Source organism: Antechinus flavipes, chromosome 2 (assembly GCF_016432865.1).
Source record: "Antechinus flavipes isolate AdamAnt ecotype Samford, QLD, Australia chromosome 2, AdamAnt_v2, whole genome shotgun sequence".
Taxonomy (NCBI): domain Eukaryota; kingdom Metazoa; phylum Chordata; class Mammalia; order Dasyuromorphia; family Dasyuridae; genus Antechinus; species Antechinus flavipes.
Window position 1 is genome coordinate 472,685,551 of NC_067399.1, and position 16,618 is coordinate 472,702,168.

Here is a 16,618-nt window from a genome sequence, read left to right on the forward strand (position 1 = left end):
AAAAGAACTGCGAGAAGAAATAGACAGTAAAATTATACTAGTGGGGGATCTTAACCTTGCTCTCTCAGAACTAGAAAAATTGAATCACAAAATAAATAATATACAAGTTAAAGAGGTAAATAGAATTCTAGAAAAGTTAGATATGACAAATCTCTGGAGAAAACTGAATGGACACAGAAAGGAATATAGATTTTTCTCAGCAGTACATGGAACCTATATAAAAACTGACCATGTATTAGGGCATAAAAACCTCAAAATCAAGTACAGAAAGGTAGAAATAGTAAATGGATTTTTTTCAGATCATGATGCAATAAAAATTACATGTAATAAAAGGTTGAGGGAAAATAGACCAAAAGATAATTGGCAACTAAATAACCTAATCCTAAAGAATGAGTGGGTAAAACACCACAAATAATCAAAAAAAGAAAAATTTAATCATTTTAGTTATCCCAAAAAATTAAATTAAAAGTCTTTGCTCAATGATCAACGGAATTAATAATATAATGAAAGCTGACAACTGGGAAGGAAAGAAAAGTTTTACATAAATTATTTTTGATACAGATCAGATGTCCAAGATATATACAGGCAACACAGGTGGTTAAGTAGCCACCCATTCATACATCTATGTGGACCCAGAGAAAAAGGCAGGAAAAGAATAAAGATATTCAGAGTTTAGATTAGGAGCAAGAGTTCTGAATAAACTATGCAAAATTTTTCCCTTGTTACTACCTGAAAACTTTTCTGAAAAGAAACATGTGATACAAGATCTAATCTAATGAGAAGGAATTCTCTAGAGCATCAACTCACACCAAAGCCCGTTAAATAGGCACTCTCCCCAAAGAATCACCTCTTATTTGGAAGGCAAGGAGATCACCAAGGAGACGTGTTGGTTAGAATTGATTTGAAGCAATTTTCTATCCTTCCCTTTTACCCCAAATCAGCATGCATTCTTTTACTTGACCCTTTTACAAGAATTTGAAAGATGCTCTCTGTCTTCAGGACAAGATTCCTGTGATTCCTCTTCCACCCACAGAATGCAGTGGTTATTTCTTAGAAATTTTCCTAAGTATTTTGGCATTTGGATTCTCCTCCGTGGCTATGAAATGTATTTCTCATCCTTCCTGCTTTCCAGGTGAGGAAGTTAGATATTGAACAGAGAAGAGATAAAGTAAGACAGGTTTGTATAAGAGGAGAAATTTGATACTGGATGTTTTAAGGGAATTTGAGTACAACTTCCTTATGAGTTTATTCTTTTAGTTTTGAGTTTCTTCTCACCAAAGCTGAAAGCCCAATATTTTCCCCTTCAAAGTAGATGCAGGTAAATGACTTTCTATATGAAATCTGTGTCTCCGATCAGAGCTTCACCAGGAACTGTCATGAAATGAATGGTTAATGGCTTAAATGAAAGAATAATTACTTTAAAGTTTGGGCTATTTGAATTCTATTTACATAAACCTTTATTAGGAACATGAGCAAAGTGAATAGAGTGCTAGAATTGAAATCATAAATTCTGTGGTTAAATGTGGTCCTGAGTAGGTCATTTAACCTGCTCGGTTTGTTTCCTTTTAGGGACAAAGGACATGATAATAGCATCTACCTGATAAAATTGTTTTGAGTATCAAAAGGGAATAGATAAATAGATATGTTTAAACACATATGTTATAATATAAATATTAAACATAATGTATTAACATTATGTATATACACTTATACAGATACATATAAGTAGCATAAATTTGCAAACTTTAAAGTATTGTTTAAATGACAGTAATCACCATCATTATCATCATTGTGAGAAAAACTGGTTTGAGGTGGTATAACTATCTTCTGGACCACTCCCAGTTATAAATCAAGGAAAAAATAAGTCTTATATTGTAAGGGAACTGGACTATTAGGATCATTTCTTGGATAAGATTTGTGAAGGGAAAAAGGAAAACTACACCATCCTTACACAAACATGATGATAATTTGGCAAAGCATCAGTAACCAAGAAAATCCCAAGAATAGATTTTCAAACGTCAGAAACTTAAGAGATAGGTGACATCTTGGTTTCATTCTAGATCAGCAAGATCTGAAAGACTATAAGATGTTTCAATGTACAACATTGGACTTGGGTGCTGGTGTGGTAATCTGCCAGCCCTCTAAATTTATGTTGCTTAAAACATATTTGACACACCCAAAAAGCTTCCATTCCCTTAACTTCCTTTGCTATTTATCAAAACTAGCATGTATGTGCCCTTCCTCTGGATTAAATAAATAATTAGACACCAAAATTAAAAGTTTAATATAAGTGAAATGAATATTCTCTAGAACCCAAGAAGGCAAAGATTTCAGGGAAGGACAAATAGATGATAGGAATAAAGATTGGGGGTAACAAGAAAAGGAATGCAAGTTTATGATAAACAATAAAAATAGAAATTTCTAAAATAAAAAGGGAAATTTGAACTTTTCACTTGTCCTTATATGTCTTTCTGTATGTCCTATGTCCAAAGTTTCATCAAAGCCACACTAAGGACAGAATTCTTTTTTATGGGGTCTCATCTTTCAGTTCCCGGGTTATAATGAGAGACTTGTAGAACTTTTTTATAGTTCATTAATAGGGAAGTTAAGAGGAAAGAGAAAGAAGGAAGGGAAGGGAAGGGACTGAGGATTTATAAAACTCTTAAAATGTGCTAGGCATTTCACTAAGCATTTTACCAATATTACTTTCATTATCCTCACAACAAACCTATTAGTTTCCCCCAGTGTAAAATGGTAAAGTAATTGTACTTTTTTACCATATTACACTTGAGGAAACTAGAGCAAATAGAGCAGACAGCACTAAGCTTGGAGTCAGAAAGATTTATCTACCTGAGTTAAATCTGCCTTCAGATACTTACTAGCTATATGATTCTGTGATCTTAAGGGCAAGTCTCTTAACCCTCCTTGCCTCAGTTTCTTCAGCTGTAAAATGAGCTGGAGAAGGAAATAGCAAATCACTCCAGTATCTTTGTCAAGAAAACTAAAAGCAGAGGCAGTAAGAATCAGCTATAACTGAAATGACTTAACAAAAACAAATAAAATGCATTATATATAATTCCTCCTAATATAATACTGTATGTCTATTCAAGCATAATTCTATAGTTTTATGATTTTGCTGTTCTCTATGCCTCATCACAGCATAGCAGGGAGGCAGAATTAGATGAAGTTTTTCTCCCAGATGAACTTTTTCTGGATGCTTTGGAACCTGGACATTATCATGCTGAGCATGATAGAAATAAGAAACAAAGTGGGAGAGAGGAAATAAAGAAAATGCAAATTGGGGAGGAACAGACCTAATATGGGATAAAAACTGAAAACCCAGGAATACCAGCTCCCATTTATTTAACTTAAAATTATCTTATCTGATTTACCTTCAGGAAGGATCATATCTTAAATGTAGCAAAGAATAAGGACAGACAATTGTCATTAGGTTGTGAATCTGGGTCATTATCAAATTGAATAAGTCTGAAATTTAGTCATTTCTTTCAAATATTCACAAATTGTAAACATGCTAAAGGACTTCTTTAACAAATAGATAAAACTGGGGTAGGAAAAGCAGCAACCATTTAAAATTGATTTCAGATCATTTCATTTGGAGTGACCAGAAATTTCAATTTGTTTTCTACATAATGGGTAGCATCCAAAACTCATAATCAAAGGTATGCAGAAATTCATTTTATGTCAGAGGATTGGAATTCAGACCTCACTGCCCCTTAGAAATGATAAACTATTTACAAATATTCATATCTTTTGACAGATGTAGGAGAAATAGTCAATAAAATTGAATAACTCCCTCTACTTGAAAAAGAATGCTGGTATTGAAAGAAGTGTAGATTTAATAAGAAAAAAAGAAATGTACCTGGAATCCCAAAGGGATTTGACTTAGAACTCTCAAGAGTTTTAAAATAATTTTTTTTACCTAATTTTATTGAAAACGTGATTGCCCATATGATTCACAAACTAATTGATCAGGATAAATCTATTCTTCATGGATGTTATATCTACCATCACCAATTTATTCAGGATCACAGTTGAGACAGTCCACATAATATTGGTATTACTATCAATTTCCCCAAATCATATGCATAGGTCTCCCTTGAGGAAAAACAATGATTTCAGTAATATTAGTTCAGATCTTCAGTGAATTGAGGCCAGGATATGCCAAAGAATGTAGCATGTGAGGGCAGAGGAGAAAGGTCATTACTAATCCTGAATGTTAGGGAAGATTTAATATTTAAAAGATGAGTCAAAATTGAATAGGCAAAGAGTTAAAGTGAGAATATTACTATTTATCAGTTTTGTTTGGGCACTATCAATATAATCACCTCTCTACTATACCATAATGGCCCTCAACACTTTAATAAAATATGTTTTCTGAAACTTTGAGGCTGTTAAACAATGAAATGTCTTCTTTTTATTACACTAAATTACTCATCACTTGAAATATTCATTGTGAATGTGTTTAGGCACCTAGTGATGTTTAGACAGCAGGCTGGACATCTCAGGTTCCTCCCAACTATAAGATTCTTTGCTTCTCTGTAGATAACATTCCCACATCAAATACCTATTGTTTCTCATCTAAAGAAGAAAGAACATGAGCCAGACCAACCATACCTGGGTGGCAGAATTTCTCCTTTTGGGTCTCTCTGATGATCCTCAGACTCAGGTATTGCTCTTTGTATTGTTCCTGGGGATCTATCTGGTGACTGTGCTTGGGAGTTTACTCCTCATCTACCTGGTTCTGAGTGATTCACAGCTCCATACGCCCATGTACTTTTTTCTATGCAACTTGTCTGTGGCTGACCTCTGCTTCTCTACCAATATTGTTCCCCAAGCTATGGTCCACATGTTGACCAGGAGGAAGGTCATTTCCTTCATGGGCTGTGCTGCTCAACTTTTTCTTTTCCTCATTTTTGGAGCTACCCAGTGTGCCTTGCTAGCTGTAATGTCCTATGACCGGTACTTGGCAATCTGTGACCCCATGCACTACTCTCTCATCATGACAAGGAGGATGTGTGGCTTCTTAGCCTTGGGGTGTTGGATCAGTGGTATTGTAATATCTTTGGTGGACGCTACCTTCACACTACGGCTCCCCTTCCAAGGGGACAATAGGATTGCCCATTTCTTTTGTGAGGCCCCTGCCCTCTTGACGGTGGCATCTGCAGATACTCATAATTCACAAATGGTCATTTTCCTTATGGGAGTTATAATTCTTCTTGCACCTGTGTCCCTTATTCTGGCATCTTACTGCTCTATTATAGTAACTGTGGTCAAGATGAAGACAACCTCTGGGAGACTCAAGGCATTCTCTACCTGTGGCTCCCACCTCCTTGTGGTGATTCTTTTTTATGGAACAGCAATAATTTCCTACATGACCCCCAAGTCCTCCAAAGAGCAGGTTAAATTGATTTCTGTGTTCTATGCAGTGATAAACCCTATGCTTAACCCTCTCATTTATAGCCTGAGGAACAAGGATGTAAAGAGGGCATTTAGGAATGCAACCAATAGGGTGAAAACTTGTACACCCTAATCCTAATAATGTAATTGGATTTGGCCACAGCTCTTATCTCCAACATTTATTGTGTGACCCCCTAGAAGAAAATGGTAATTCCTCTTCTGGTGGTAAAGAAAGAAAGAGTGAATATAATATCCTTCTTATGCATAATTATATCTTTATTATATATATCTTTAAAAGCCCAAGGTAGGGGGAGAACTTTGAAAAAAGGCACTGATCCCTCCAAACATTTAAATGGCATTTCTTTATTATGGAGAACTTAACATGAATGTATCATTCATGTAGAGCTTTCATGATCCCTAGAAATTCTGCCCTCATCTTTGGAAAACAGGTTCACATCTGCCATAAGGACTTCCTGGATCAAGGAAAAAAATCATATTTTTGGGAACCTTGTTGAGAGATGAATAAAAAGTTAACTTCATATTTTAGTTGTAATATGTATGTATGTATGTATGAACTTATTATTTTATTATCATGATGAACCCACATTAAGGAAACTCTCTCTACCAATGAAGAAACAATTTCAAGTTATATTGTCTTAGATAACATTTGCCCTGGAACATTGATACTTTCAGCAACTTGTCAAGGACAGAATTGTAACTTAAATACAATGCTTCTTAATATTAAAGCTGCTTCATTTACTAGATGCCCCTCACTCTCTAATGTGATCTTAAACTAGCTTTAATAGATATATTTTTTAATTTGTTTAATGTTATTCTAACATTGTATATTGTTATGATCAGACTGCATTTTTAGGTCTGTATAGCTGTGTTCTGTACTAAATGTAGCATTTTTAAAGGGCACTTCAAAAGGGACACATGTCCAGATACTCTCTGACAAGTTTGATGAGATGACTTATATAACAGAATTTGAACGTACACAAAGCATTTTGAATCAGCTCAATATTCTGAAAGCTATAAACATAATATATCAACAGTAACAAAAATTATTAAAAATTATGTGGCCATGGAGATAAATGCAGGAAAAGCTGTTAACATATATGACATGAGTTTTTTTTTTCCTTTTAAAAAAATAGTTTTTAGGTAGAAATGCCAATGGTGGATTAGGGGCAGTTACTAAACTGAATTCTCTAAATATTCTCCTTAAAACAACTTTAAGATAATGCCTCAAATCAAATTTTGGAGTGTCAAATCCAATAAAGACAAAATAAGAAATTTTTTGGCCTAAGAAAACTTAAGAGGTTGGCAAAGAAGTCTGTGACACTGTGGTATAGGTCTGTCTGAGTACAAAATGGTAGCAAGAGCAGAAGTAGCAGCAGCTTCAGGAGCTCACAGCCCAGAGATAGTAAGGGGTTGAATAATTGATTTGTCAACTCTATTGCCCATCAGGTGTTCTGGCTCATAGTTCCAGGAAAGAGAGGAGTGCTACAGATTAGTCAGAAGAAAACAGAAGTCCACAGCAAGAGAAGAGTGCTTGCATGTGCAAGGGACTAAGGGTCCTTCTTGGGTATAGATCAGAATACAGATCAAAAGAGCAATGGCCAGGGCATTTTCAAGATCGCAACAAAAACTGGAAGCACCAAAAATTCACAGATCCTCAGATCTATCTCTGAAAATAGAAACACACAAAAAGCTTGAAACTTGTGACCATACCTCCCCACCCACAGTTAAACAGAGCCCAAGGATAACATAAAATTCCAAGTCAAGAAATAAACTGGAAAAATCAACAAACAATCAAAAATGAATTTAAGTATAAAAAGCTACCACAGGAATAGGGAAGACCAAAGCAAAATCCAGAAAACAAGAACAAAATAAAAGCAGATATGGAAAACACATTAAGAAAAATACTAATTGAACTATTTCCCAAGAAGTACTTGAAGAATTAAAGAAAGAATCGAGCATGGTAAAGGAAAAAACTGGGTAAGAAATGAGTGATGCAAAAAAAAATTATGAAAAGAGAATTAATAGCCCAAAGTCAAGAACTCCACTTTCATATAGGAGTGTTGCTGGCTGCAAGCACTTACAAGAAAGTAGAATTCTTGGTTTGGGGTTTCAAGCTAGAGAAGAGAATTGAAGGAAGACCTGAGGCCAGAGGTGCTATCCCTCATACCCAAGGACTTAGAGGTGATTACACTAACATGGTACAAAATGAGCAAAAGAGAAATAACCCAACCACAGAAAGTTTCTATGAGAATAGGGAAAACCAGGGATTATCTTCAGGGAAGGATACAGCAAGAAAAAAAAAAGTTCTTTTACATCAAAGAGTAACATTAAAAGATCACCTGCCCTCAAAGAATTCCTATAAAAAAATTTTTAAAGACTTTAAAAGTCAAATCTATATTAAACTATATTGAATTATTTGCTGTATAGGGGAGGGGAGGAGTGGGGGAAAGGAAAAGAGAAAAATTTGGAACACAAGGTTTTGCAAAGATGGATGCTAAAAACTATCTTTGAATGCATTTTGAATATAAAAGGCAATTATTAGAAAAGAACTTAAAAATCAAATGAGAGAGACTGAAGAAAAAAATATAACAACAATCCAAGAAAAGCAAGATTATATGAAGAAAGTCAACCAACTAGAGAATGAGATCCAGAATCATAAAGGAAGAAAATGAGTCCCTTGAAAATTAGAATTGGGGAAGAGGAAGCCAGTGAAGTTATAAGAGACTAAGAAATAATGAAAGCAAAATATAAATAATGAAAAAGATAGAAGAGAATTTTTGATATCTGATTAAAAAAACAATTAATTTGAGAACAGATGAAGAAGAGAAAACATAAGAATAATTGAACTACCTAAAATCTATGACCAAAAAAAACACAATGTTGATGTAATTATACAAGAAATAATTAACAAATATTGTCCTGACATGTTAGAACAAGAGGGGAAAATAGAATTAGAAAAAAAAAAATTTTACAAATCACCACCTGAAACAGGAACTATGAGAAAATCCTACAGGACATCATAACTAAATTCCAAAACCACAGATCAAGAAGAACATTTTACAAGCAATAATGACCCAAAAAAATCAAATTTGACAAAGCCATAGTTAGAAACACAAAAAACCTAACAGTGAGTATATTAAAAGAACATTTGTCTTAGAATACTATATATTTAAAAGCAAGGTAATTAGATCTGTGGCCAAAAATATAAAAAAATTACTATGGAATGAATTCTTTAATGAACAATTAATGAATTGTCAGGCTTTCAGAATTTTGTTGCCAAAAGACCTGAACTTAATAGAGAATTTGATATATAGGAGCCAAGAGAAATATCAAGTAGATGTGAAAGACTAATTTTAAAGCTTTCAATAAGGACAAATTGTTTAAATATTATACACAGAAATATACATCATATTCTAAGATAGTCATTAGTAAGTTGGTAGTTTGAAAGAAAGATTAGGTTAGATCTGAGTATGATGCAATTCTAAAAAGAAACACTTAGGAAAAGAAAAAAGTAATTAGATTATATGAATGGGATGCTAGAGAAAGAATTGACACAAAGGAATTAGATGGAAGAGGAAGGTTGATAGTTCTAGAATCCTACTCACATTAGGAATGGGTTAAAGAGATAACAATACATACATATATACATACATATGCATATATACACATAAAAATTTGTATATATACATATATGGGTGTACGTACATGTGTACACAAAAGTCTTCTAAATTTATTAGGAAGTAAAAGGTAGAGAGAATAAGATGAGGAAATATAAAAGGTAAGGTGTAGATTAATTAAATGCAATAAAAAGGGATGGGAAAGGTGGGAGGGAAGTGCGGGGGAAGAAGACAACGGAGGGAGGGGGCGGTGCCAAGATGGCGGAGAGGACATATGTTTCATTCTAAGCTCCCCTTCTACCCTCACTACTGATTACCAAATTCAGGCTCTGAAATAGTGCTTGACTGGTAGAATCCAAGAATATTGGGAGTACAACAAATTACCAGCCAAAGATAATTTGGAAGATCACCAGAAAAGTTCTGTCCTTATTGGGCAGGAGGAGACCAGCACAGGCAGAGAGGCAGAACACTGAGGCTAGCACACTGAGCGGATGGAAGTGGGGTGGTCTCCACAGGTGGAGAATTTGCAGGGAGGACTCTATTACATGTTGGCTACTCTGCTTTGGTTGCAAAGCAGTAGATCAGCAGAGAAGTTACACAAACACCAAAGGTAGAGTTTACCCCAAAACCCCAGAGTTTAAGAGGACCTGGCCACACCTATCCAGCACCAGAAGTGACTCAGCATAGACCACAGCACACCTGTCGCAGCATTGGGCTTTGCCCAGGGCAGTCACACTTCTGCAAGGGCAGGATGCGAAGGAACTCTGCCTGGGGCAGTCACATTTCTGCACAGCAGAGGAGGAGTTTGCCCAGGGCAGTCACACTTTTGCACAGAGGGCTTTTCCCAGGGCAGTAGCACTTCCTCTGTGTAGGGCTCTGTCCAGGGCAGTGGCACTTCCATTGGGTGGGGCTCTTCCCAGGGCAGTGGCACCTCCACAGCTCGGCCACTCTTTGTTCACAGGATAGCTACTGTCCAACTAGTCCTGTTCTGTATAGGAAGCTGGTAACCTCCTTGCCCTGAAGGCAGATGCCAAGGGATTTTTTTTTAAATGAGTAAAAATGCCAAGTGAGCTCTAACTATAGATAACTTCTATATAGAAAGAGAACAGGTTTCCAACCCTGAGGACACTAACAGTAGACAGTCTCCAGACAAAACCCCAAAGTGGGATATAGCCTGGTCCCATTCACATAAGTTTCTCCTAGAAGAAATTATAAAAGATATTAAAACAGAGCTAGAAGAAAAATGGAGAAAGGAAAGAGAAGCTCTGTCAGAGAATATATAAAAGGCATATAACTCATTAAAAGAAAAATTTGAGAAAGTAGAAAAAGAAAACAACTTCCTGAAATGTGAATTGGAAAAGGTAAAGAACTCCCATGGAAACAAATTTGTGAATTGTAAAAGATAAAGAACTCCCAGGAAAATAGGATTTGTGAATTGGAAAAAGAAAATAACTCAGGAAAAAAAATTAGTGAAATGGAAAAATAATTCCACAGAGCAAAACAATTCATTTAAAAACTCAATTGGACATATACAAAAAGAAATTTTAAAAGGTAATGAAGAAAATAACTCATTAAAAATCAGAACTGAACAAATAGAAATGAATGATGCCTTGAGACATCAAGGATCAGTCAAGCAAAACCAAAAAGAAAAAAGAAAATATAGGGAAAAAATGTTAAATATTTACTTGGAAAAAGAACAAACCTGGAAAATAGATCTAGGAGAGATAATCTGAGGATTATTGGACTTCCTGAAAATTATGATGACAAAAAGAAACTAGACATTATTTTACAGGAAATCAGCAAAGAGAACTGCCCAGATATAATAGAATCAGAAGGTAAAATAGGCATTGAAAGAATACATCAAACACCTTCTGAAAGAGACCCTAAAATAAAAACTCCAAGGAATATTGTAGCTAAATTTCAGAACTATCAGACTAAGGAAAAAATATTACAAGCAGCCAGAAAAAACAATTCAAATACCAAGGAGCCACAATAAGGATCACTCAAGATATAGCTGTTTCCACATTAAAGGATAAAAGGGCCTGGAATATGGTATTCTGAAAGGCAAAAGAACTTGGAGTGCAGCCCAGAATAAACTACCCAGCTAAGCTGAGCATTTTCTTCCAAGAAAGAAGATGGACATTCCATGAAAGAGGTGAATCCCATTTATTCCTGAGGAAAAAAACACAGAGCTAAACAAAAAAATTGACCTCCTCTTTAAGTTTGGTTGGGAGATATCCTCAACACTAACCATAGGAATTTTCTTCTCCTGGACAGTTTGGTATCTCAAAGACCTAAATCCAGGAAAATTGAGGAATTCCTGCTGATAAGAAATGCCAGGCCCAACTGTCCTGCTGATATGTCACCATACTTGAGAAGGAATGAGAACCCAACAAATGAGTACAGGAGCAGTGGGACAGAGTGCCTGGCTGTAGGCACTTTTAGGATGATGAAATTTTTACTTTGGGGTTCCAGGTAAGAAGAGACAACTGAAAGAATATCTATAGCAAAAAAAAAAAATCATCCCTGTCTAACCCCAGGACTAGAAGTTATTAGTGTAACAAGCTCTTATCTAAGAGGGAAAAAGAAAGGAGAGGAAGGGAGGGAGGCAGAGGAAGAGAGAGAGAGAGAGAGAGAGAGAGAGAGAGAGAGAGAAAGTATCAGAGTCCTTAAATTCCTTGGTATGATGACATCATTATAGCATACTATGAATGTGTGAACTAGAGAACCATTACATCACCATACTAAGTACTAACTATATATGTGAACTAGAGAACCATCATGTCATCAATTTCATTGAGTTAACACCTTATTGTAAGTATACTTGTTTCAAGTATACTTCTCTAGAGTTCTGGCACTCTACAAACAACCAAAAAAAAAAAAAAATCAAATACGCCTGAACTATAATTAGAATCACCTATTAATGGCTACAATAAAAAATTGTAGGTCTTAGAGTATCATAAAAGTGATCAAAAAAAATATAGTTGCAGCTAACAAATTATATTGATGAAGCTTATTTGTTGAAGGCCCCTAATTAAACTCAAGTCAGTATTAGTTCATTATGATTTTATAAGGGGAAATGATTGTAAGTAATTATTCATCTAATAATAACATATCTAATAAATTGCCTAATTGGAAGTATAAGAATAAACAACTTATATTCTGTATGTTATACAGGCATATAGATTTTGAAAGGGAGGCCTTATAACATATTTCATGCTTTAATATGATGGGAATTACTTGTGTGCCAGCTGGAGGGCTAATTTGTACAACTACAAGATCAGGAGAATACTGACATATCTCTATCCTATAAAGCTCAAATTCCATGGTGGCATGAAAAAAAGTCCCTAAGTTCCCTCTGAAATATTCTTGGGCATCTCCATTTGCCCAACCCAAGAGATAATTCATCCATCTTACAACCACCTAATCAGTATAAATGTTTCCTCACCTGATCATCCCACAACCTTGTGATTCTGCTGGTATTCATATTTCAGCCTATGCCTTATATGGCAATCAATGAAATTGCTGTTCTACATTTAATATAATTGTTACCCTATAAAAGTAGAGGTGGGTGAGATGATGGGAGGTGGCATCTCAGATCAAAAGGAAGGTCAAGGATCCACTTCATTAGAGGGAAGCTGGATGGCCCCAGTAAAGTATTTTTGGCTTGGAGATCCACCCCTGTCTCTTTTGGCATTCTGGAGTGATTTTTCCCCTACAATATCCAACAAAATTAACCATAATAATAAACAGAAAATAAAAGACATCCAATTAATTATCAGATTTTCAGGATTTTGTTTAAAAAAAAACCCTGAACTCAACATAAAATTTAACATCAAAAACTCATTTTAAGGGACTCAATAAGAAAAAATTGTTTATGTTTTATATGTGAAAATGTAAATTGTATGTTTAAGATTGTCATTAGAAAGCGAGTAGTTCAAAAGAAAAATGGGGCTAGAGCTGTATATGAGACGTATCTAAAAAGCAAAACTGTAGAAAAAGGCAAAAACGAATGCAAGAGCAAGAAATCACAAAGAAGATTAGATGGGAGAGGAAGGCTATTATTTTTGAAATCCTACTCACATCAGGAATTGGTTACAAAAGAAGAATGCGTATATATGTGAGAGTATGTGTGTGTGTGTGTGTGTATGTGTGTGTGCACAGAAGAATATAAAACTTCAAAATTTATAAAGAAATGAGGGGAAGGAATAGGATAAAGTGTAGAAGGGTGTATAGATTAACAGAAATAGAATAAAGTATAAAGATTAATTGGAAAGGTAACCTAGGAGTAGAAGTAAAGTTGGAAGAGTGAGATGTATACAAACACAATAACAATGATCAAAGTAGAATTTATTGGAAACAGCTAAGAAAGGGTAGTAATCATTGATCTCCAAAAAAGTTAAAGTTTAAAGAAAAAGCTCAAACAAAATACAGAAATTTCCATTATATTGTCAGCCATATCAGTATTGTTTTAGACTCTGCCATGGAGAAGGGAGGAAGACAGAGAGATTTGGAACAAAATGTTTTGCATATATTTAAAAAATAATATACTATTTTAAAAATAAAATTAAAAGTAAAATAATATTATTTTAGACTCTTTAAAAGAATGAAATAGTATTAAGATTGAAATATTGTTGTGGCATAGGAAATGATGTTTTGGTGGATAAGAAAAATATAAGACTTGGAACTAAGAAGAATTGTGTTATCCACCTTTGGAGAAAAAGAAGACAAATAAGCATAATACAACCTTACAAGATGTATATGAATGTAAGTGGATATATAAATATATGTACATATATGCTGTATGTTTGTAAGATATAGTTGTCTTTGTGATATGTGTGTATATTACATGTATATGTATATCTATATGTGCATGAGCATGTGTCATATGTCTGTATTTATTTTTTTTCCTCTGTGTGTATGCATAAATATATCTGTGCTTAACTATAGCCTTCTTCAATGGGAGTAGGGAGAGAAGTGGAAGAAAATAAACCCAAGCAGAAACCATAAGGTTTCTATAAAGTATCAAAGAAAAGATGAACATGTGCTCTACACTGAGTATAAACCAATCATTACATCACTAGGAAACCATTATTTGTTGTAAGATTAAATCAATCATACTGAACTTAGAGAACTATTAATCACCATGCTAAACTAGATAACCTTTGTTTCATCAATTCTACTGACTTAACACCTTATAAGAATCCTTGTTTCAGAGTTCTGGCCTATAACATCTCCCACTATCTTTTGTTTTAGAACATAAGATGATCACACTCTCCCTGACTGCTCAAAGAGGTGAGAACCCCAAAAAGGTGATCGTGCTTTCCCTGACTTTTCAAAAAAGGGGTGAAAACACCAAAAAAGGAAGTGACCATGCACTAAAATTAAATTAATAAAGAAGTGTTCCTTATTTGTGGGGTCTTATTTGGGATTTAAAGGAAGTAAGGAAAATCAAAAAGTAGAGATGAAGAGAGAGAGCATTGTAGGCATGAGAACAGCCAAAGAATAACTCGCAGACATCAAAGATAGAGTATCTTCTGTGAAAAGCATTAAGGATTGCAAGATTTATTTGAAGATAAAAGTAGTTTAAGAGAGAACCTAAAGTGTAAAAATGTGAATTAGTATTAAATAGGCAATGAGAGGAAAAGTGGAATGATCATTAGCTATTATTTTTTGCAACTAGGCTTTTTGGCCAATTAACAGTCAAGCACATAAACACAAATGAAAGGAAAAGAAGTTAAATTTTGGTGATTCTGCTTTGCTATTGGAATGTATTCTTCTTTGATCATTTCCTCTTCTTCCTGAAACTTTGCCCATGTGTGGTAGCAAAATTATGCCTACTAATAAGAGTCATGTCCTCTCTACAATATCATGACATGTCATACATTGGTTATTATATAATATATTACTACATATTAGAATATTTTCTAATATTTTCAGTTGCAAACTGTGGAATGGCTTTCTTCTCTTAGAGTAACATGTTACATCAGTGAAAATGATCTTTGGAAATATCATAGTGGATATTGATGATTCAGTGGAAGGTTGGACCAGATGACATCTCACTTCCCTTTCAACTCTAAAATTCTTTAATGCTAAGGTGACACCTCTACATCAAATATCCATTGAATCCTTTCAAAAGAAGAAGGAACATTCAACATGAATCAAAACAACAATACTTGGGTGACAGAATTTCTCCTTTTGGGTCTTTTTGATGACCCTCAGATTCAACTGCTGTTCATTGTACTGTTCCTGGGTGTCTACTTAGACACTGTGCTTGGGAGCTTACTCATCATCTACTTAGTTCTAACTTACTCCCAGCTCCATATACCTATGTATTTTTTTCCTTTATAACTTATCTCTGGTTGACTTTGGCCTCTCTACTATCATAGTTTCCCAAGCAGTAATCCACATGTTAACTAGGAGGAATGTCATTTCCTTTATTGGATGTGCAGCTCAGATTTTTCTTTCCATCCTTCCTGGAAGTAGTGTTCACTGTTAGCTGTGATGTCCTATGATCCATACGTAGCAATATGTGACCCCATGCATTACTCTCTCATCATGACAAAGAAGTTGTGTGGCCAGTTGGCATCAGGTTGCTGTGTCAGTGGCATTATAACATCTTCAGTTGACACTCTTTTCACAGTATACCTTCCCTACCAAGGAGACAATAAGATTGCTTATTTCTTTTCTGATGCCCCAATTCTCTTGACCCTGGGCATCTGGAGACACACATAAAGCAGAGATGGCCATTTTTAACATGCAAGTAGTGATTCTTCTTGTACCTTGACCCGGATCTTGGCCTCCTACAATTCTATCATAGTGACTATCATCAGGATGAAAACAACTACAGGAAGACTCAAGGCATTTTCCACCTGTGGCTCCCATTCCATTATGCTCATCCTTTTTTATGGGACCCTAATAATTACCTACATGACACCTAAGTCCTCCAGGAAGCAGATCAAGCAGATTGCTGCTTTTTTATGGTATCATTAACCCTATGCTTAACCCTCTCATCTACAGTCTGAGAAATAAGGATGTGATGAGAGCCTTCAGAAATGCAGTTAACAAAAGACAATCCTGATTCTTGTGGTATAACTATATTTGATCACATCTCTTATTTCTAACGCTTATCATTTGGTACTCTGGGAAAACATAAAAATGTAGTCCTTTTATTTCATATGTATTTATATATAAATTTTGTATATTGTTAAAGTCATACAGCTAGTAAATATCTGAGGCTGGATTTCAACATATAAAGGTGAGTTTTCCTTATTCCTAGCCCACTGCAATACCCACACACAAACTTATATGTGTATATGTATATATGTATGTCTTCATATTATATTTATTATACAACCTTACAATGATTCGATTACTGAGAAAAGTTTGAGGTGATGCAGCATTCTTTCCAGGGATTTAGCTGGAATTTTGACATTATGGAAAACTCAGGGAAGAATATTGTGAATGTGGAATTCTCAAAGGCCCTAGAAATTCCACATAGGACTGTGGAGAACAGAGCAATCTATGGTATAATATTCTTCTCTAAAATGTAATGATCTCTG

The 16,618-nt window shown here is 34.8% G+C and overlaps 1 protein-coding gene and 1 pseudogene across 1 annotated transcript; both read left to right on the forward strand.

Moving 5' to 3' along the window:
* The first annotated feature begins 4,615 nt into the window (after window positions 1–4,615).
* LOC127546823 (olfactory receptor 2D2-like) lies at window positions 4,616–5,551 on the forward strand. The gene has a single exon (XM_051973760.1). The coding sequence runs from the start codon at window positions 4,616–4,618 to the stop codon at window positions 5,549–5,551; it is 936 nt and encodes a 311-aa protein (XP_051829720.1).
* A 9,661-nt stretch (window positions 5,552–15,212) lies between these two features.
* On the forward strand, window positions 15,213–16,137 carry LOC127547054 (olfactory receptor 2D2-like; annotated as a pseudogene).
* The last annotated feature ends 481 nt before the right edge of the window (window positions 16,138–16,618 follow it).

Excerpts from the sequence above, each read along its gene's own strand:
- LOC127546823 (XM_051973760.1), top strand. The coding sequence starts at position 4,616 with ATGAGCCAGACCAACCATACCTGGGTGGCAGAATTTCTCCTTTTGGGT.